This window comes from Drosophila erecta, unplaced genomic scaffold (genome assembly GCF_003286155.1).
Source record: "Drosophila erecta strain 14021-0224.00,06,07 unplaced genomic scaffold, DereRS2 tig00000055-arrow-pilon, whole genome shotgun sequence".
Taxonomy (NCBI): Eukaryota; Metazoa; Arthropoda; class Insecta; order Diptera; family Drosophilidae; genus Drosophila; species Drosophila erecta.
The window spans coordinates 99,193-121,425 of NW_020825200.1; the positions used below are offsets into that span (position 1 = coordinate 99,193).

The 22,233-nt window shown below is 38.0% G+C and overlaps 3 protein-coding genes across 8 annotated transcripts in view; all 3 read left to right on the top strand.

Moving 5' to 3' along the window:
* Positions 1 to 11,234, top strand: part of LOC6542419 — a 58,330-nt gene extending 47,096 nt beyond the window's left edge. The window contains exons 1-4 of one of the 3 annotated variants that reach the window (XM_001968076.3): positions 6,873 to 7,635; positions 7,769 to 7,900; positions 7,962 to 10,432; positions 10,490 to 11,230. In XM_001968076.3, coding sequence (XP_001968112.1) covers positions 7,498 to 7,635; positions 7,769 to 7,900; positions 7,962 to 10,432; positions 10,490 to 10,778 — 3,030 coding nt within the window. In that variant the 5' untranslated portion in view covers positions 6,873 to 7,497 and the 3' untranslated portion in view covers positions 10,779 to 11,230. Of the gene's footprint in view, positions 1 to 6,872; positions 7,636 to 7,768; positions 7,901 to 7,961; positions 10,433 to 10,489 lie in introns of those variants that run through there. The other 2 variants (XM_026979757.1, XR_003407826.1) reach the window with 2 other exon arrangements.
* An 811-nt stretch (positions 11,235 to 12,045) lies between these two features.
* On the top strand, positions 12,046 to 16,864 carry LOC6542153 (galectin-8). 4 transcript variants are annotated; one of them, XM_015159741.2, is made up of 4 exons: positions 12,046 to 12,134; positions 12,259 to 12,402; positions 15,536 to 15,651; positions 15,716 to 16,864. In XM_015159741.2, the coding sequence occupies exons 2-4, from the start codon at positions 12,325 to 12,327 to the stop codon at positions 16,734 to 16,736; spliced, it is 1,215 nt and encodes a 404-aa protein (XP_015015227.1). In that variant the 5' UTR covers positions 12,046 to 12,134; positions 12,259 to 12,324; the 3' UTR covers positions 16,737 to 16,864. The 4 variants fall into 4 exon arrangements, with proteins under 4 accessions (XP_015015227.1, XP_001968113.1, XP_015015229.2 ...); XM_001968077.3 differs by lacking the exons at positions 12,046 to 12,134; positions 12,259 to 12,402 and adding an exon at positions 12,660 to 13,310; XM_015159743.2 differs by lacking the exons at positions 12,046 to 12,134; positions 12,259 to 12,402 and adding an exon at positions 13,915 to 14,287.
* Positions 16,865 to 16,983: 119 nt separating this feature from the next.
* LOC26526288 (galectin-9) lies at positions 16,984 to 18,320 on the top strand. The gene is made up of 2 exons (XM_015159995.2): positions 16,984 to 18,186; positions 18,242 to 18,320. The coding sequence occupies exons 1-2, from the start codon at positions 17,034 to 17,036 to the stop codon at positions 18,307 to 18,309; spliced, it is 1,221 nt and encodes a 406-aa protein (XP_015015481.1). The 5' UTR covers positions 16,984 to 17,033; the 3' UTR covers positions 18,310 to 18,320.
* The last annotated feature ends 3,913 nt before the right edge of the window (positions 18,321 to 22,233 follow it).

Sequence of the window (22,233 nt, forward strand, 5' to 3'; positions counted from 1 at the left end):
TAAATGATTCTGAAGCAATTCTCTAAAAAGTTGCATTCAAATTTAAAATTTTTTTTTTATTTAATTTTTTGTAATTTTTTCTGATATGATGTTGTAGAAACTCAAAAATTACCCAAGACTGAAGCTCAAAAGTCCATAGCTCAAGTTATCTGAATCGGATTTTGAAGTGGAATACCTCTAAATGTTTCTGGCGCAATTCTCTAAAAAACTGCATTCAAATTTAGAAATTTATTTTTTTTTTAATTTTTTTGTAGTTTTTCTGATGTATGATGTTGTAGAAATTCAAGATTATTAAGAAATGCCCCAAGGCTGAAGTTCTAAACTCCATAACTCAACTTATCTGAATCGGATTTTGAAGTGGAATACCTCTAAATGTTTCTGGCGCAATTCTCTAAAAAACTGCATTCAAATTTAGAAATTTATTTTTTTTTAATTTTTTTGTAGTTTTTCTGATGTATGATGTTGTAGAAATTCAAGATTATTAAGAAATGCCCCAAGGCTGAAGTTCTAAACTCCATAACTCAACTTATCTGAATCGGATTTTGAAGTGGAATACCTCTAAATGTTTCTGGCGTAATTCTCTAAAAAACTGCATTCAAATTTAGAAATTTATTTTTTTTTAATTTTTTTGTAGTTTTTCTGATGTATGATGTTGTAGAAATTCAAGATTATTAAGAAATGCCCCAAGGCTGAAGTTCTAAACTCCATAACTCAACTTATCTGAATCGGATTTTGAAGTGGAATACCTCAAAATGATTCTGAAGCAATTCTCTAAAAAGTTGCATTCAAATTTAAAATTTTTTTTTTTTTTAATTTTTTTGTAATTTTTTTTGATATGATGTTGTAGAAACTCAAAAATGACCCAAGGCTGAAGTTCAAAACTCCATAACTCAACTTATCTGAATCGGATTTTGAAGTGGCATACCTGTAAATGATTCTGAAGCAATTCTCTAAAAAACTGCATTCAAATTTAGAAATTTATTTTTTTTTAATTTTTTTGTAGTTTTTCTGATGTATGATGTTGTAGAAATTCAAGATTATTAAGAAATGCCCCAAGGCTGAAGTTCTAAACTCCATAACTCAACTTATCTGAATCGGATTTTGAAGTGGAATACCTCTAAATGTTTCTGGCGCAATTCTCTAAAAAACTGCATTCAAATTTAGAAATTTATTTTTTTTTAATTTTTTTGTAGTTTTTCTGATGTATGATGTTGTAGAAATTCAAGATTATTAAGAAATGCCCCAAGGCTGAAGTTCTAAACTCCATAACTCAACATATCTGAATCGGATTTTGAAGTGGAATACCTCTAAATGTTTCTGGCGCAATTCTCTAAGAAACTGCATTCAAATTTAGAAATTTATTTTTTTTTAATTTTTTTGTAGTTTTTCTGATGTATGATGTTGTAGAAATTCAAGATTATTAAGAAATGCCCCAAGGCTGAAGTTCTAAACTCCATAACTCAACTTATCTGAATCGGATTTTGAAGTGGAATATCTCTAAATGTTTCTGGCGCAATTCTCTAAAAAACTGCATTCAAATTTAGAAATTTATTTTTTTTTAATTTTTTTGTAGTTTTTCTGATGTATGATGTAGAAATTCAAGATTATTAAGAAATGCCCCAAGGCTGAAGTTCTAAACTCCATAACTCAACTTATCTGAATCGGATTTTGAAGTGGAATACCTCTAAATGTTTCTGGCGTAATTCTCTAAAAAACTGCATTCAAATTTAGAAATTTATTTTTTTTTAATTTTTTTGTAGTTTTTCTGATGTGTGATGTTGTACAAATTCCAGATTATTAAGAAATGCGCCAAGGCTGAAGTTCTAAACTCCATAACTCAACTTATCTGAATCGGATTTTGAAGTGGCATACCTCTAAATGATTCTGAAGCAATTCTCTAAAAAGTTGCATTCAAATTTAAAATTTTTTTTTTTTTTAATTTTTTTGTAATTTTTTCTGATATGATGTTGTAGAAACTCAAAAATGACCCAAGACTGAAGTTCAAAGGTCCATAACTCAGCTTACCTTAATCGGATTTTAAAGTGGCATACCTCTAAATGATTCTGAAGCAATTCTCTAAAAACTTGCATTCAAATTAAAAATTTTTTTTTTTAATTTTTTTGTAATTTTTTCTGATATGATGTAGAAACTCAAAAATGACCCAAGACTGAAGTTCTAAAGACCATAACTCAACTTATCTTAATCGGAAATTGACGTGACATACCTTTAAAGGTTTTAGGAGCAATTCTCTAAAAATCCGCATTCAAATTTAGAATTTTATTTTTGTTTAATTTTTTTGTAATTTTTTCTGATATAATGTTGTAGAAATTCAAAAATGACCCAAGACTGAAGTTCAAAAGTCCATAGCTCAACTTACCTTAATCGGATTTTGAAGTGGCATACCTCTAAATGATTCTGAAGCAATTCTCTAAAAAGTTGCATTCAAATTTAGAATTTTTTTTTTTTTTTTAATTTTTTTGATGGTATGATGTTGTAGAAATTCAAAAATGCCCCAAGACTGAAGTTCTAAAGTCCATATCTCAACTTATCTTAATCGGATTTTGAAGTGGAATACCTCTAAATGTTTATAGAGCAATTCCCTAAAAATCTACATTCAAATTTAGAACATTTTTTTAATTTAATTTTTTGGTCATTTTTTCTGTTGCATTATGTTGTACAAATTCGATGAAAATTAAAAAAATGTCCCAAAGCTGAAGTTCTACACTCCATAACTCAAATTATCCTAATCGGATTTTGAAGTTGAAGACCTGTAAATGTAACTGGAGCAATTCTCTAAAAATCAAATTTTTAAATTTATTTTTTCCAATTTTTGTTGTAGTTTTTCTGATATGTTTTAGTCTTGATACTCGTTTAATGATTGATTCATTTTTCTATAGCTAATTTATTTAATGAAAATAGTTACAAAATGCTATGATATATTCGATACCTATTAAGAAATGAGTTCGTATAAGTTTTCAAATCAGCCGATTTATACGAAGCCGGTTTTGTGGCTAATTTAATAATATTGTCACACTTGTAGCTCAAAGTTAAGAAACAACGAACACCATTGTAAGTTGAATAAACCGGATTTGAAACTGTAGCAGTACTTCACAACACCTTGCAGCCGCAGCGGTGCTACCTTATAATTTCAGCAAGCAAAAGCTTATTACCCCAAGGCCGTTTTGCCAACAGGGAACTAGCAGGTCTCTTATTGCTTAAGCTTGGGAGGATTCAGTTTTGCCGAGGCCGTTGCAATGCGGAAGAAATGTGTATAACCGGTACTTGGCAGAACATCCTTCAATATGCAGTGGCACTTACTTCCTCCAATGGGCAAGGGCGACTTATCGAATAAATAGCATTACACGGTCCCGTTACCCTCTCCTGCACCTACAGTGGTCCAACCAGTTCAAGTTCGTGGACTACCTATACTCGATGGGTGGTTTTGAAGCATGGGCAGGGGAAAGTCATCCGGGTTAAGGGTCCCTCTGGACAATTTGATTTGCTTTCCAAATGTACACAACATGAAAGCTGCCTTGACTGCATTACAAAAGCGTCGAGTCGGTATTTCTTACTATAGCGAATCGGCATTAGCCGAGCAAGCCGTGGTGTATTACACCACAGTCAACTCTGCCCACCTACAACTATACGATTTTTGATCTGCATTCTGAACCCCTTATGGAATACGAATTTCGTTGCCTTTGGTACTGTGTACACTGAGTTTTTAAGATATATTAAATCAAACTCAATTGCTTTTTTTTAGCCCGAATCTTTATGATCGAGATGTCATATATTCCATTACTATTCTTCGTCTCTAATTTTTTTGTATGGGTACGTCGTGCGTTCCACCACTTTTTCCGTTGAAATTGATGTATGTGACTTTGCTGAACCTTACCCGGGTCAATAAGAATGCAACCAGACCCACCAGCCCAGTGCGTTGGTGTGCAACATTTGGAGCGAATTCGTGAAAATAACGACAGCCCTTGCAAAAGGCTGTACACGATCTACAACTTGGAAAGCAAGATTAGAGCAAGACACCATAAGCTGATGGCCGTGCTTACTGATTTACAATCGGGCCTCACAATAGGTACAAACATAAATTACACTCGTGCTGGGTATAGTTTTTTTTGACAAAATTTGGTACTCAGAAATTACTTAAGTTTAATATTATAATTTTATTGTATTTATTTTTTTAATAGCAAAATAGCTATTTACCTGTTAATTAAGTGAAGTATTAATATTCCGCGTTCTTTAAAACAAAAAGGAGTGCCCATCCTCTGCCCCACCCAAATTAAAGATTTGTGATCCTATCAAAAAGCGAGCAATTGTTTTGAGTTAATTTTTAAATTGATGATGCATTATGACAAGCCAACATTGAATTACCGGGGGAGCGGCCTCTGTCGGACCAATCCTTTTCTAATTTCCTTCAAGATTTGGAGCGGAGCGTTGGTAGCTACTGGCCAATGCAAAATTTTTTGCACAATGCAAAATGTATCTGCACCCAACATTCAGGTCTAGCATTCAATGCAATGAGTTCAGCGCTTGCGAGAACTTGCCTCTACAACTCGACTGCTAAAAGTCAAAATGTGTATGCTATAACTTCACACAGACTAGGGTAACATATTTTGCTGTCTGAACCCATTGTTGGTTATATATAAAGTCAAACAACAAACAGGCCAACAAAAATATATATAAGCAGGTATTTGAGAAGACATAAAGATATTACTGTTACGGATTCTTTGCATGAGGTATCTGTTCATTGACTATAAAAGGTAATTGATGATTTAAAATATATATTCTGGAGTAAGTCTTAACATACTATTGCAAGTTTGAACTGGTTTGTTTACTAATGTTTAAAATGTATACCAGCATTCTATTGAATCTGTCAGCCTAAAAGTACACTTCCTTTTTGCCTAAAACGTCTACCGTAACGAATAATTTTCAAAGTTTAAGTAATGCATTCAAATAATATAATATATACAATATATAATACACAACTTGGAAAAATTTGAAAATCGGCTTTCGTATCAAATGCGCTAGTAAATTTTCAAATATATGAGGAGTTTTTTGCCGGTTAATTGGTACAGTTCCGTTTGATACTTTACCCTAATAGCATAAGCAAAAAAACAATTTTGAATTGGTTTGAATTATGGACTCTGCTGTTGATTTTGATCAAGAATACATATATATGTTTATATACATCTTATATGGTGTCAAATGACTCAAACTTCTGGCTGAAATCAATATACTCTCTCAAGGGTGCCCAAAAGAACACCAACTCCACTCTCGTGTCATGACCGAAATGTAGCCCTATTGAGGGACACTTTATATTTTTATTCCTATATACTTTTTTTACACATACAAAAGCAGAAATTGTCGGGTGGCTCCTTCCTCGAATGCATGCGTTATTTGGATTCCTTCCAAATCCACTCATTTTGTAAAAAATATGTTTATGCTGATGTCCTAAATTTATTGTTTTTATTTGCTTAAATTCGAGTTTTAGTTGACTATTTGGGATGATTGTTCATGTAATTGAATTTGTTTCAAAAATGAAAATGTTAACTTATTAAGAAAATAACCAGACGGTCCTGCGTTTGCGCCTATAGCATTTTATTACTGAATTGCTTGCATACCTTTTGGCGAACGGATGCAGTTAAACCCAAGGAATATTCATACGCATATATACATATATGTATGTCCATAGGAAAACATGTTTTATAACGACGTTAAAAAATGTTGCATAGCCGAATTAATATATACATACATACATGCTGTATTTTATAGTAAAAGTGACAACATTTACAAATATTTTGAAGTAACATATCATCACCGATAATCTAAGTGTACATATGTACCTACATAAGTATATACATACATAAACATGACTGTGTAATCAGAATTCGTCTGAAAACACCCAATTCAACATACTTTGGGCTTCAAAAAAATTTAAAAAGTTTGCCTACTTATTTGTTTTACAATAAAATGAAAAAACTGTGTTATCCTACATTACCAAACAAGATTCAGTACATCCACTCCAGCCTTATTGCTAATTCAAAGGCAGTATTTTGCTTGATTTTCGGGTGAAAAATAAACGACAATAAAACCGAATAAATTTTTTCTTATGCCCACGTTTTGGCGTAAATGCACAAATACATTGAAACAAGTGAATCACAATAACGCAGGGAAATAACAGAAATGGCAAAAGAAAGATCAGAGGCACAAGCTCTAAAGCACGCACACAGAGAACACTCAACACTATCAAAAGGAACGACAACTAGTTTTAGTATAAGGAGAGTGCTTCGTTAAGAGGAATCGACTGCTTGGTGCCTATTACTTCTGAGTAAGGTTAATAAAGGCGCACAAACAGTAGATAAGCAAGCAAGTCGTTTTACTTTACATGCGGCAAAATTTATACATATTTATGTATGCATGTACATATGTATGTACGTATACATATGTGTATGTATTATTTCAATAAGACTTTATGACTTTATGCAAGCTTATGAAAATGCAATCGCCTGCAACGGAATTTTCATAGACCCAATGTACCCGGTCTCAAATTAAAACCTGGTGGAAAGAAAAACCCGCCGACTACATTTACGCCATTAAGGCCACATGGATAGAGCGGAAAACTGGCTGTGCGCCATGAAACAGACGGACACCAAGCCCTCACACACATGCATCAGCACTCGAAAAATAGAAACAAAAGTCGTGTGAGTGTTTAATACAAGCAACAGTCAGGCAGCACGCACACCATCACCGGCCTTGCGAACAACGTAGGAGAGGCGAGAGCAGAGAAAGAGTACTGTAAGCCGTCAGGGCGCAACTGTGTGCGTGCGGAAATGCATTAGTATGGGTGGGTAGTGAGTGTATGGCAAACGGCAGCAACATTTATTTCGCTCAGTTTTGTTTCGTTTTCTCGGCACAACGCAAGTGCTGGTGAAATCGTTGTGGCTAAAGTCTATTTCAAGTGAAAAATCTATTGTTTTGCTCCTGGTCGTAATTCCGAAACGTTCGTCGTGCCCAAAACACTTCTGCAAAGCTTTTGAACAAAGAATAAAAGGAAAAATACTATTTTTCACAAAAACATAGCATAGCGATTGCGAACAACGTAAAAAGAAGAAAGCAAAGATCTGCTTCTGTTTCTCTTTCTCTCGTGCTCTCTCTCCGCTGCGGACTTGCGCTCTCCGCTTTCAATGATCAATACATTTACAGTTTGTTATTATTTGTTTTTCATTCTGCCATTTGTTTTGCACGCTCTCGGTGACCGCGCGACGACTTTCTCAAATTGCAAGTGTACAAAATTTATGAAAACGAAGTAGTGGGCAAGGCGAGCTGCATTGCAAATGGTGGTGTGTGTCTAAATTCGGCGTTAACAAAAGTGAGCTTATTGCACCGTACCCCTGGGAGATTTTCAAAAACTGTTTCTGTATTTTGCCATCACCATGTTGTGCTTGAAGCTTTGAGCTAGCGAATAGAAGGTGCATCGAAAGTCGGAACATGGATGCTCAATTTGAGCACTTGTGCCGCATTTGCGCTGCCAACACGAAAAGCAAAACGAATTCCGTGGTGGAGAGTGTTTTTATTTTTAAAACACAAGGACTGAAGGATAAAATATCGCGACACCTTTACCTAAATGTATGTAAATATAAAGAAACTGCCTGTTTGGCGCTGCGTCAAATTTAATACCAGCTCTAGAAAAGTATCAAAACAAGACCACCCGCTATGTACTGGCTAAGACTTAACATTTTACAAATTTATTTCTTATTAGGTTGCTGAAGAAGATCCTCTGCCAAAAGTGCTCTGCAAATCTTGTTACCGCCAGGTAGAGGCCACGGCGTCGCTTTCAAATATAGCAAAACACACTCAACTCGTGTTTCGAGACTTTCTCCTTAGTACACTGGTAAATGATTATTTTACACTTACATTTAACACTTAAGCTCAAAATTTATTAAAATTTTCAGCCTAAGAATGCGAGGGAAGCGGCTGCTGCACGGCTGAGCGTTCCAGCCGCCCAAATTCCACCCCGAAGCGACGAAATCCAAGCGGAAACCGATGAATTTCGCCCCATTTTGCTGACTCGTGAGTCGGAGTCCAGAAACACCGCATCCAAGCCCCAACCGCCCAGTTGCCAGGATCTGGCCCTAAAAGCCGGCGAAAACTTCTTGGGTGCATCTTCCTCATCCTCTTCTTTGAGTAAACCCTCTGGAGCAGTAAAAAACAGTATGGAAACTGGGCGTCGCAACAGCGTTTTTGTGGACACTAGGTATGGATCGACACCACTGTCTATCGCACAGCGAACTATGCAGTATCTTCCATCTTTGGTGCCCCTGAATACAGAATCATTGGGTACCAACGCAATCAGAAGGAGTCCAGACACAAAACTATCCCCGACAGGAGTAATAAACTTCATCCAGACGCATGGGCGCATTACGGGCAATATACCTGAAGTCCAAACAGAGGACAATACCGGGAACAGCAACCTGATAGATAGCAGAAACACGGTCCTAGCTTCCGTTGATATTTCTTTAAATGCTAGCAATGCACGAACGAAATCTCAGGACAGAAATTTGTTTCAGCAGAAAAGTAGAAATCTTAAAAATACATTAAACAACATCAAAGCCATGCGTAGCGGACAAGTATCATTGCTTAAGTGTGCGCAAAATCGAAACCCTATTGAAGATGTTAGACCACTGGTTACAACTACACTGGTGCCCCAATATGGGGGTGAACCTTCCGTCGAGGAAGCACTGCCGGAGCACATGATCTTTGCGGCGCCAAAAAAAAAGAGGGAGGATGAAGAACTATTTCCGCAAACGGCTCTGCCAAAGCCGAAGAAAATTGTTCCAAGTCAAACTAAGACAAAGCCGGCAACACTCGACTTAACTATATCGGTTGATTCACATGTTTCATCCCCGTCCACGTCAATACCCAATGTAAAAAGCCTCACTGATGCAATTTTCCTGGGAAGCGTTATTAGGGATCCAGACTTGTTGATGCTCATTCTCAAGGCACTGAAATGGCCGGTGACAGCAGAAAACTGCGATGAGCAAATGTCCCGCTTAAAAAGTTCAAAGTTCGCTGTTATTATGTCAGACACCAACCTTCTTCAAGACACAGATCTCACACAACTATTGGGTCCATATTTGGCCCCAATGCTGCCTGTGGTTCAGCAACAGGATCAGCATGCACTTTCCTCAGCTATCGCGTCCGCTTCTACAAACACTTCATCGCAGGCGACTAAAGATGTACTTAAGATGACTGACTTATCCAGTGCAATGCCTTATAAACTGCCACCAGAAACGTCGGTTCAATTAGTGCCTTCCAGTCCTACCGAGCAGGAACCGCAGCCGCTACATCACAAAAAGCTGGATAACGTTCCAGCTGTCAAACGCCATCAACGAAAAATGCGTGCCCTTGATTTACCTGCTGTTGAAAAGACGCGACCCATAATTTCGGTATCAACTTCAAAAGCAGCTTATGTTAGCAACGAACTATCGAATATCAACTCTGTGCTTTTTTCGCAGTTCGGATCAAATCCGGCCGACACTCTAAATGAGGCGCTTATCACACTTCTTAAACATCAACAACAAGAAACGAAAGACCAGCGAAATACTCGCAAGAGTTGTATTGGATCTGACAGTGTAGTTAATTTGGAAGACATTGTACTGGTCGATCCCCAACCGCCTCTGGAAGTCGATCCGCAGGATGTGAAGTACATTGAAGATGACTACATCTCTCCGCAGTCCCAGCAGGGATCACAATACAATTTTAAAAGGCGCAAAACAGATATTCGTTCATCAGAGCCGTCTGAAGTCGTAGTGCTCGATAACAGCGGATCCCCAAATTTAAAGAATTCAAAAGAATTATGTCCCAGTACAAAACAGATTTTATCTAGACAAACAAAGAAAATTACAAGTGCGGGAGCTCCCAGAAAAGAATCTACAGGTCAGTTGACGCAGGCTCCCACAAGTACCGTCTCGGAAGCCATTGGCGATCCTAAGGCCAGAGCCATTAATTCAAAAGAAAATCCCGAAGTGTGTGAATCAGCCCCGGACAACGGGGCTAGTGACGATACTGATGATAGCAAAGCAGGATCGGTATCCGTTCGGAAGTCGGAAGTCAAAGCAGCGCTCGGACAAAAGCTTTTGGAGGCAATCGGACTTTCTCAGTTGGGAAAGGATGTCGCGCCTGAAAACTCCCGCGATACGCTTAGAAGTGCGCTAAAGCGCTCTATAAAACAGGCTCAGGAGCAACAGCAGCAGCTAAAACGAGGTAATCATGAAGAACCTGTAAAGCAACTGGCCGATTCCACGACCAAGCTTAGCGCAGCAGAATCGGCGGATGAGCATAAGAAAGCAATTGCCGAGCGAGAGCTTGCCCTGCTGAATCGTGGATTGAAAGCAGGAGAAGAAAACACATTTCCCATTAAAGAGTGAGTTGTAAATTTGTTAATACAGACTTATTTTTTAAATGTTTACCAAATTTTTAGGGATAAGTCGGAGCGCACTGATGTGAGTTCTTCATCTTCACGAAACCGCCGAGGCCGTAAATCAAAGATTGATCCTAGCGCAGAGGATTTTGGCGATGAGGAAAAAAAAAACTCTAGATGGGATGAGGACGATGACTTGCCATTAAAGGCAGATACGGAAAAATCTTCGGAACGGAGCAGCAGCAACACCCGACCGACCCGTACTAGCAAAACGTTATCAAAGTATTATAAAGGACCAACTTCTAAATCACACCATGCCATGGGTACACGCTCAACACGACAGCGCTGAGATATGTTTCACTGCAAGGTATCTGTTTTCCTTTCACTTATACATATGTGGTTATATTTTTGAAAAAGATCAAATACCTATTTTAAGTCTTTTTAAGATTCAAATGTAATTGTGTACAATGTACACTCCGATTTGAAAACTATTATAGTTGTATTACCACTATCAAAATCAATGACTGGAGTCTACATATGAAAATGAGTCAAGAATAGTACAACTATTTAAAGAGTAGCACGTTTTGGTTCACACAATTTGCTTTCGTATGTACATCGATATATTAATCAGCGCTTACTTTCTTTTCGGTTTTGTTTTGAATATATAATGTACCTTCGGTTTCCGTTAATCTTAAATCCAGAATAAGCCTTTAGAAAGCAGAACGGAAGATATTCTAAAGGTTTTTGGATTAGAGACAGTCTTTAATCTAAGCTGAATTTTCTTAGTTTTAATTACACTTTTGTTTTTAATAATTACGTTACCGAAAAATAATGTAAAAATAAAAATAAAAAATGTAAATAAACGTCATCTTAATTGGATAGCTTACCAACTTACTTTAGTTAAAATCCAGAAAGGGCTTCGGCAGTAATTAAAATTATACATTTAAACAAATTAAAAATATTTTGAAAAAAAAACTGGTGTATATGGAATAAGAGCCAAATTAAAAACTACGAAGTTTTTTTTTTAATTACTTTTATTGCAGCTACATATGTATATGATACAATCGTCCGATTCTGATTAATTTAAAACATAAATTATTTCATATATGTATGTAGCTGTCATAGCAAAATTCGGAAAAACGTTTGGCTAATTTATAAAAAATAAATATAGGCATCCGATTTTTATTAAATTTATTGTTTTCTTGTTTATTACAATATATCATTTCGGTGATAAAGTAATCAAAATCGCACAGAAGAACTTTGTTTTAGCTAAATACTGGAAAAAAAAACCCTCGTTGAAGCTCTGTTGATTTCGATCTAAATCCTTCTAATTTGGTGTTTAGCACATTTGGAACAATATGTACATTCGGGCTTAAATTTATTAAAATCGATTGTGATGTACCTATATATCTGCCATAGGAACAGCTAAAAATTAATTGCTTTTAATCATATAATGTTCTAACTTGGTATACACAATTTTATTTCAAACACATTTTTGCCTAGTCTTTTGCCTTAAAAACATACACATACCAATGTATTACATATGTGTGTACACACATATGTATGTCTCTTTTTACCAAGCACACAAATGCGAGGTCTGATGCCTGATTCAGAGAATGATAATGTGCAAAGCAAAATATCAGTTTGAAAAGCTTCGCGACGTGTGGTGGATGTTGAAGTCGAGCAAAACAAAATATGTACATATGTATGTTTACGTGAAAGCCCCCAGTGATTCTATGAATGAAGGACATTTTATACTTGTTCGATGAACTATTTATCAGCATCCAACTTGTAACGTTAAACAAGGTCCTATTACCAATTGGTAACAGGTTATTTTTCAGCTAGTTAATGAACAAAATCAACGTTTGAAAGAGCTTTGAGATCAATTTGTTTCAATGGTCCAAATGACCTGTTGCTGTGGAAAACTAAAAAGTGGCCAGGATGAAACCTATCAGAGGTTTAAAAATGAGGATGTAAGTTTGTCGATACTAATTGCTTTCATCGTTAAGTTCACGGTACATCAATAGTATCAAAAAGCACCACCACCATCGACACACAACGCCTGTAATAATACATACATATAAAGAATATATGTATATACTATGTATGTACAGATACTAGGAAAGTTTCTTGATGTGTATATATGTACATATATAGGCACCCACGCATATCTAAATTTATATGCGTAGGCAAACAAAGTTATCAGAATCCAAAAGCCCAATTTTTCGGGGTTGATAAAAAGTATTGAGCTATAGGTGGTCAGGCCTGCATAAAATCAAATATCAAACAGTCCGCGCACAAACCGCCGCTAAAGACACACGTAATTTGGTGTCAGCTACAAAAATACATATGTACCTACGTACATACATATATATTCCGTCAGAAAACATCTCGTACATCTAAGCGCGCTGAATTCCACTCAAAGAGCGAGAGAGCGTATAAGCTGCTTGCTCAGAACCGCATGTGCATCGGGTAAAATCGGTAAACCCAACTTTACTTAGTCAGTATGACGGCAATAATACTCCTGGTCTGCCACTCGGTTCGCGAACTCGTCGATCTCTCAGATGCTCTGTGGCACAACGCCTTCAATATCGAAAGAAGTTTACAGTGTTATCACATCAAGCGCCGCTTGCAACTGTTTCGGTTTCATTGCCGCGAGTTCTGGTTGCGTCAGGCCTCGAATAACGCTAATCCAATGCATCGGAATGCAGACATAGATTTTGCAGCCATTGAGGCGGGTGCAGACTGTGTCCAAAATATGGATGCCTTTGACCATACGACAACGGAACTGCACAAGAGGTTTTTGCAGGCGGAGAGCACGAGACTCTTTCCCTTGGATTGCATCAGCGACATCGAGGTGGTGGATGGAAATGCATTAAAAGTGCGTAATCGGGAAAGTTGAGAGCAATTGCTAAGTAGTTTGGTGGGTGTGTTTAAAGTGTGTATGAACGTGTGTTTGTACGAATTATGTACACATGCTCTTCTCTTTTTATGTCTTTCTTTGTTTTGACATTTAGCGTACTCCGCAGTAATTCCCTTATTCGCGTTCTGGGGGAGCTCTCAACAGCTGTTCGGCACAGTCGCGGTCTGACACGGTGGCTACTAGCATCGGTTTCTTTAGCTCTTGCCCCACTTTACACAATGTACAACACTGTAGCCACTACGCTCTACTGTGCTTTTAAATTTTTTGTGTATAGGTGGCTTCACTACAAGTTTAAATATGATGTTGTAATGTATTCACTGTTTTAAATGATTTTTCTATAGTGGTGGTCCCACTGTTGTTTTAAATAAGTTGAGTTTTGTGGTTCATTATGGTTTTAAGTGAATTGGCTATAGTGGTGGTACTGTGTTATTAAAGCAAATGTGGTTTGTGGCTCCACTTATATAGTGTCTCCACCGCGGTTTAAAACGGGCTTTGTAGGGCGGTACCCCTGTGTTTCTAAAACAATTGTGTACACTCATTGGTGGCGCCAGAGCAATTTGTTTTCAAAGCTCTTATGTATCATGGCGCCACTGTTCCTAAAGCTGTTTACACAACTCGTCGATCTGTCAGATGCTCTGTGGCAGAACGCCTTCAATAACGAGCGAAGTTTAAACTATTATCTATTAGCAACTGTATCGATTTTTTTGCTGCCAGCTCTATTTGCGTCAGGCCTAGAATACTCTGATCCAATGCAACGGAAGGCAGACATAGATTTTGCAGCCATTGAGGCGGGTGCAGACTGTGTCCAAAATATGGATGCCTTTGACCATACGACAACGGAACTGCACAAGATGTTTTTGCAGGCGGAGAGCACGAGACTCTTTCCCTTGGATTGCATCAGCGACATCGAGGTGGTGGATGGAAATGAATTCAAAGTGCGTAATCGGAAAACTTGAGCGCAATTGCTAAGCAGTTTAGTGGTTGTGTTTAAAGTGTGTATGCACATGCGTTTGTACACATCATGCACAAATGCTCTCCTCTTTTTCCGTCTTTGTTTTGACATTTAGCGTACTCCGCAGTAATTTCCTTATTCGCGTTCTGGGGAGCTCTTAACAGCTGTTCGACACAGTCGCGGTTTGATAGGGGGGCTTCTATCATCGGGTTATTTAGCTCATAGTCAAGTCAAGACAAGTCTCAACCCAGGCAACTCTTCGTAATCATTGATAGTTTAATTATTCTTCTCAAGCGATAAGCTCCCAACACGAGCCAATTCAGACGCTTACTCGCCATTTATTTGTACATCTGTTCGGGGTCTGTGTATATATGTACATATATACATACATTGTCGATTTTATATGTAGAGTTCGAAGAGCTTTTGGCGTTGTCATAGCGGCGTAGCTTAAATTCTCTTCAAGCGAGTAATTCGCGAAACGGGAGAAACAATAATAACAGATGAATATTCGGCAACCAAATCATTTTGTTAAACACCATTTGAATATTAATTCCTTCGGACTTCTGAAGACTGGACGGAACTCTTTAGAAGAGAATATTTTAAACAACTCAGAAATCTACATGCGCAGTATTTAAGTTACAGTAACTTTTTTTTTTGTTCAATGTGCGGTGAGACACCTAACGAGCAAGGACGATGTTGATTCATTTCTTGATATTTATACACAAATGCGATAAAAGCGATTCATAAAGTGCTGTGTGATTAAAACATTACATCAGTTGAATTAGAGGAATATTTTGTTTAGTAGTTCTTGGTATTCCGATTCTCAAATTAGGACGGAAAATGTGTCTTAGGGTTTTGTATGAGAAAATAATGTGCTGTTGTCCCAAGGCGAAAAAGGGAGGTTTAAATGAGGTAAGCAAGCATTGAAAATATTGACGGAAAAATGTAAATAGAATATAGGGATCAAATCAAAAGATTATTATGATGGCTTACATACATATGTAAGGAACTATAATTTTGATTGTCCTTAGGAAATTACAAGTGTTTTATCGAAAGTGCGCTAACTAAACAGTTAAAGATGATTTTCCATTTGCATCATATACGGAATAGTTGAAAACGCTAATGGGTTTTGAAAATTTTCCTACATTTTAATCCCAACAGTGCCTTTTACCATTAACCTGTATTAAGAGTAACTTAAAGTATTACTATTTTGCTTAAATTCACATTCTAGGCCTCATTTTACGAATATGCAGATGATGTGCCAAAATATAGGAACGATCAACTTGGGGAATTGAGCGAAGGGATTAGTTTCACCGTAACCGGAAATCTCTCAGTAAACTGCGAGAGGTAAGTATGTTGTGTAGCCAAGTTTATGTGATGTATTTTTTAAACTGTTCCTTATCCTTTTTAGGTTTTCCATCAATCTAGTTTATAATAATGATTCGCGAGATGTGGCGCTCCACATTAATCCACGGTTGCCACAAAACTATATTGTTCGCAACACCAAAGTACAGGACATTTGGGGAAACGAGGAAGTGTCCTCGGCATTGCCGTTTCTTTTAAGTCGGGGCGACGAGTTTTCTATTCAAGTACTAGTTACTGAAGCATGCTATATGATATCGGTAAACGGACAACACTTTGCGGCGTACACTCATCGAATCCCTTATGGGGATGTCCGCATTCTGGAGGTGAAAGGAGATGTTAGTAACGTGGAAATGATGCGATCTTTAGTCTTAAAGTATCCTCAACGATTACCACAGTCGGAGGCTAATAACATTGAGCTCCACATAGATGATGAGATTAATGAAATTGACGCCAGCGTTGAGGAGACTGTTAAAATACCCCATGAGTGGTGCCTTATTAGCGCCCCGAACACTCAGTCGGATAGTTCGCCAAAGAGTAACTACAGTGCGAATGATCTTGGCCTTACTTTGCCTTATTATGGAGCACTGCCACCAAACTCGTTGATCGAAGGTCGATGCCTGAAGATTGAAGGACGAGTGCGATTGCTTCCACACTCATTTTACATAAATCTGCAACAGGGGCAGGACATATGGCCACATCCAATAATAGCATTCCACTTAAACCCACGTTTTTCAAAAGCGAGCAGTGGCGCCATTGGAAAGGCGGTGGTGTGTAGAAATGCCTGGCTTAATGGAGCTTGGGCACAAGAGGAGCGTTCGGAGTTTGACACAAACTTTCGCCCTGGTCGATCTTTTTGTTTAGCCATTGTTTGTACCAAAACATCCTTTGAAGTGTATGTCAATCGTCAGTTTATGACTGATTTTAAATATAAGGTTAGCCCAGCGGTGGTTGACACCGTCTACATACAAGGAGATCTTAAGCTTTGGAATGTAACGCTGGAAAAAAATCACATTATTAAGGGCAAGAATGTCCGAGTCTATCAGAATCCATTGTACTCTAGTGAGTAGTAGCTGTTTGTGGCGAGGCCTTTTGGTTATACTTTTTTGTTTAGTAATTGAGCGACAATAAAAAAGTGATACGCTTTTTAATTACAGAAAATTTGTGTTAACAAATAAAATTATGGGAACATCACCCGATTTTCATTATTCTGACTTAGACATGTAAATTTATTTAATTGTTTTTGAGGAAAACAGTGCGTTTTCTTTTTTAATGTCAAAATTGGGGTATTTATTCAAATGTTATATTTTAATCTCCCTTTTAAAACAACAATTTTAAAGTTACTTTCTATAATATTGGAGTATAAAATGGAGACCAAGTTTATGAGCGTGTATCCTGGAGCGAGCACCGTAGCTCTAAGACGAGTTATGGACGCAATGTCGTTGTTCTATGAAAAGCGCTCAGCAGCCCATCGACGCAAACATTTTAAAGTGATCCAATGTCCAAGGCCAGGACTATGTTTCGTCTTCCACGGCATGATCCTTATGGCATGTGAGCATTTTGTTATAGATTTTCTCACCAAGCAGGGAAGTGAAATATGCGAGGAGTGCGATGTACTGCTGCAAATAGGATCACGACTTCCTCAAAATTATATAACGCGCAATTCACGTCTTAAGGGAAAATGGGGACCAGAGGAAAATTCCTCATACTTAACCTTCCAGCTGAACCGGGGAAAGTCTTTTTGGATGCAAATATTACTTACTGAGGAGTGCTTCTTTATTTCAGTCAATGGCTATCATTTTGCGAAATATATTCACCGTATGCCCTATCGATGGTTGGAAGCTGTGGATGTACTCGGAGATGTCTCCGACATCGTTATCGATACGTACTATGTTTCCGAGTATCCTATACGCCTAACACATTCATTGCCTCGAGCCATTCCACATTTAAGCAAAAATCTCCGAGACACCGAGAACACGGAAACTGAATGGATGGTCTTATCTTCTCTGGCAAAGATGTCATCTAAAAAGTTTCTCTACCAGCCGAGTCTCCCTCTTCCTTTCTATGGAAAGCTGTTGGACGAAAACGTCCTCAGAGAAGGAAGTGCACTTCGAATCGAAGGTCGTGTCCGCTTGATGCCCCAAAGATTCAGTATAGCATTTCAGAAAGGACAGGAAATTTGGCCGCAACCCACAGTGTCATTATATTTTAGTCCCTCTTTCTTGCGAAATAGGCACGACAAAATCGGCACGGCTATTATTACACGACGTGCCTATTTAAACGGTGACTGGGTGAACTGTACAGTGTCTCGTTTAAATACAAGTCTACGGCCTGGAGGTGCCTTTGTCATAGTAATCGTATGCCGAGATGAATACTACGAATTGTTTGTGAACAACAGGTCCTTGTTTCATTTTAAGTATCAAATGAAGCCAGATTGTGTTGACATTGTGAATATTCGTGGAGATATCAAGCTTTGGGAGGTAGTTGTTGAAGGCAACACTACCTACAAAAAACCGCGAGGTAATATTAAGTTTTCCAAATTAATATTTCGGCTTACCGTTTCAATTTATTAAAGTTCGAACTGCTATGGAACGAGCTTTAGGTGCCTGGAAGCGATCTGAAATCCCCCAACTTCAAATATAATTGAATTAGTGTCAAACATGAATAATGTTAAAAAACGATTTCTCAAATTAATAAATCAATCCCGTCCAAATATTTTTGAATGCACCTGCACCTCACATTTACGGATCGTATAACTACTCTGCAATTAAAATAGTTCTGCGCCCTGTGCCTAGGGCACCGCAGAGCTCCGCTCATAAATGTCAATGCGCTCTAGACGTCAAGCGGTCGTCTGCCCATAAGCGGCCCGAATAGCAAAAGCAGTCTCAGCTTCTTCCAGCGAGTCCGCCAGCTGAGGCTGCCTAAAAGGCATTGGAAAATGATTATTAAAAATGATAATCGATTAAGGACGCAGTACGGCCGAGCTGCTCGAGTCGTCACTGAGAAGGCTGTCCTGAAATGACGTTTATGTCTACATGTGTTTCTTAAGACAGTTGACATTGTTTTGTCATGGCCAGCAAAAAGCGGCAAAAAAACCAAGCCGAAAACGTCAAGATCTGCAAATATTTCCCAAGGCTCGGCAAGGTAAGAAGAAAAGCTTCAGCCAAGGAAAAAATATTATTTATGATTCAAGTTTGTTCGTGTCAAGCATGCTTTGTACCATTTTGCTGATAAACTAGATTGCTGATGCTTGATACGATAAGGGCCCATTGTCAATGGGTCCAAATATTGCCATAATTTGGAAATTCTAAAATAATTGTAGGATTTACGTTCATTTAAAATAACTATATTGAGGATTACTCAATTTGACATAACGAAGCATTTCCGACCTGTCAAGGAATATGTATAGTTAAAGAGTAGATGTTGAAAAGTTAAGATGCACATTACTGTGCTGCCTGCATAGTAAAACGTTACCCTTTATTCACAAATTAAATTCGATATAACCTGCAGAGCGAATATTTCAGTCAGAAGGTTGCAACGCAGTAAGGAAGACATTTGCTACATGGTCACAGCAATGGCTTAATCGATAATTATGGTTTTCATTACCTACATTTTATAACTCTAAAGTGAGAAGTGGGGGTGATACATTTTTTCTTGATGCATCCCCTTTTCTTCCTGACAAAAGTCATATATACGCCTATGGTTTAAATTTTTTTGTTAAATTGAAGAATTTCTGACCAAACCAGATCAATCAAATATCACAAATTTGGGCAGGCCGGCAATACTCAACTAAAAAGTAAATGGTAACAAATGCATTCGCACCAATTTACAACATGACGTGGTCCTCATTGGCCTTACCGATTAGCCAGCCAGACGCAAAATGAGTAGGCTTATCAATATTCCGAATGTGTCCCCATGTCACACAGAACACTGTGCAATCAATGGCTCCGCAGTGCGGTAGCAGTGGTACATTCTAAATTAAACCTCAATTGAGGTTTTGTCCTCTGTTCCTCCTTAGTCCCCTTAGTGTTGCTGTGCCCAAAGGTTTGCCACAGCAGCTGCCACTGCCAATTGTTTGAAATGGTCAACGGAATGCAACCCGTTTCTCATTCGTCGTAAGCATCCAACGAAACCGAGTGCTCGCGCCTGCTGCCTTTCATGCCGAATTGCAAGCCAAAAACGAAGTTATCGAAAAATTGGTCCGCGGATATTTATATGGTTCTCAGCCGGGTTTTTTGCTCGGGCTGCTGTCCATTGTTCTTACTATATTGTGCATGTAATAATCCAAGGACTCGCACTTGCTGATCAGACGTATCAATTCGACTTCGCTGTGTCAAATCCAATTACATAGCAAAAGAAAAATAGTTGTTCTTTTATGTGAACTCCGGATTTGCAAGGACTCCTCCAGATTAGGGTGAGCAAAACAAGGAAAGCTTTTTATACATTACCTATTTTCAATTATCAGCTGTACAATTATTTTATTCCCTTTATTCTTTAAGGACGCCATTACCTTGTTTCATGTTTTTTTCAATCTACTTGTTCGGTGCTCCATGAAATAAGTAGATGCAGGGTATTTTCCCAAAAACCAGGTTAGACCGCTCGTTTCTCCTTTATAACATCACTGTATATATGTACATATACCGGCATGTTTAAATGTGGGCTCCTCCAAGTAAGGGACCAGTGGTCAGACTGGAGCACCGGCTCTCGAATTCTCAGAATATCGCCCGAGATCAATCTTACACTCGTTAGATTGCATATTTTCATATGGTAGTTGGACACATCGTTCTTTCGCATCCATTTTCGGTGTTGCGGTTGCGACGCCATACACTAGAAGCCGGCGGCGTCAACGTCTGCTCCTGCTACTTTCTGTTTTATAAAAGGCATCCGAACTTGTCGGAGCTCATTGAAGGCCAACAATTTGAGAGATTTGATTGTCTTCAGATAGTCAGCTTCGATCTGCTTTAACATTTTAGAAGTGAAATTAAAAGTTCGAAACTAATAAATATATTTTTATCAATTATTAATTTTAAGTACAATTTTTAAAGTGCTCGTTCTTACCTATTTCATTTTCATTCATTATAAATGTGTACAAGGTTTCTTTGGTCAGAGACAGGCTTGACATTTATATATATAGAGGGGAATTTGTTTACTTGTTGTTTTATATAACATTTCCACATATATATGCATAAATACATATACATATATATGTACATGTAATAGACCTATAGTTAGTTAATAAGTCCCGTACATAAGCACATACCTATATCACATAAATGACCCGCGGCAGTTGTGACTGTGTTGAAAAGTACATAACGATTTTTCTTTTAATGGGCCACATTTGGCGAGGTCAGCCAGACAAGTGGGAGTGGGATTCTGAGTTGGACCAGAAGGGCACATTGCGTAGAAGCACGGACCTGATGGCGCCATTTCGATGCGCATGCCCATGTCTTGGATTAGTGGGATGGCATGGATTTGGCGATTGCAATGAAACGGAAGTGGACACAGATGGTTACAGTTGAAATATGTAAATGCGTAAATTGGCAGCGTAAAATTGTTATCCCGGGGATGAGTCATTTGATGATACCCGGCCTCAAAAGAAGTATACTATCAAAAAGGAGCTAAGTAAGGTTGCAATTTGTTTTCCATATTGCATCACTTGTTTGTGCAGCCATGATTACAAATTAAAGAAACTTTAATAAGATAATAATTGAGATAATTAATATGGAGGTACTCGTTCAGACTAGAAGTGTGCATATGAGTCAAGTGGAAAGGTTTATTTTGAATATTCTACGCGACAATTGCTAGACATCCATTTGGCATGCAATAAAGACTGTCTGTCGCGCACGTCGCCTAATAGCTTTCTTTCCTTTTCTTCCACTTTTGCCAGGTCAGCTATTGGACTGTCACAGGCCCACCAGTCTGGTTTTATTTTAAAATTGTCAATTGCGCCTTGCAATCTAGGCGCCAACTAATGGTGTGCGTGTGGGTCTTGACGAACACATACACAAACTCCTACCAAGTTTTTCTCAACCTTACATTCTTGCGTAGCGAAAAGTATCTAGCTTTTCTATCCCCGCCGCCAGCTATATATAATACTAATATCTTTTGATGTGTATTAAATCAATGAGTTGCTTTTTCGTGGCTATTTCTATGATTTACAACTACTGTGATCAAGATTAAATTCACTATCAAGATTAAAGTGCATATGGCAAAAAAAGTTACGATAGGACTAGCTAAAGCTGAAGAACAACTTAAAAATAGCTTTGCTGGAGAAAATGCTAAAGCGGAGATATTAGGCATCTATTTTTAGCCTTCCTCTATAACGAGTTGTACATTTTTGGTTAATTATCAATCTAGTCCAAGCAGCATTGATCGTGCTAATTTGTACGCATACTTAATGAAAAGATCACGCTAGCTCGCTCAGCATGTGATGCCAAGACGGTACTTAGTTTATTGGCTCACCCTCGCAGCAACACCTTGTGGGGCACACGCGCAACTGGCAACTGCCCCGAAATAGACGTTGCCACACCTGTGACAGGTGCGACAATATTTGTCGTCTGCTATAAC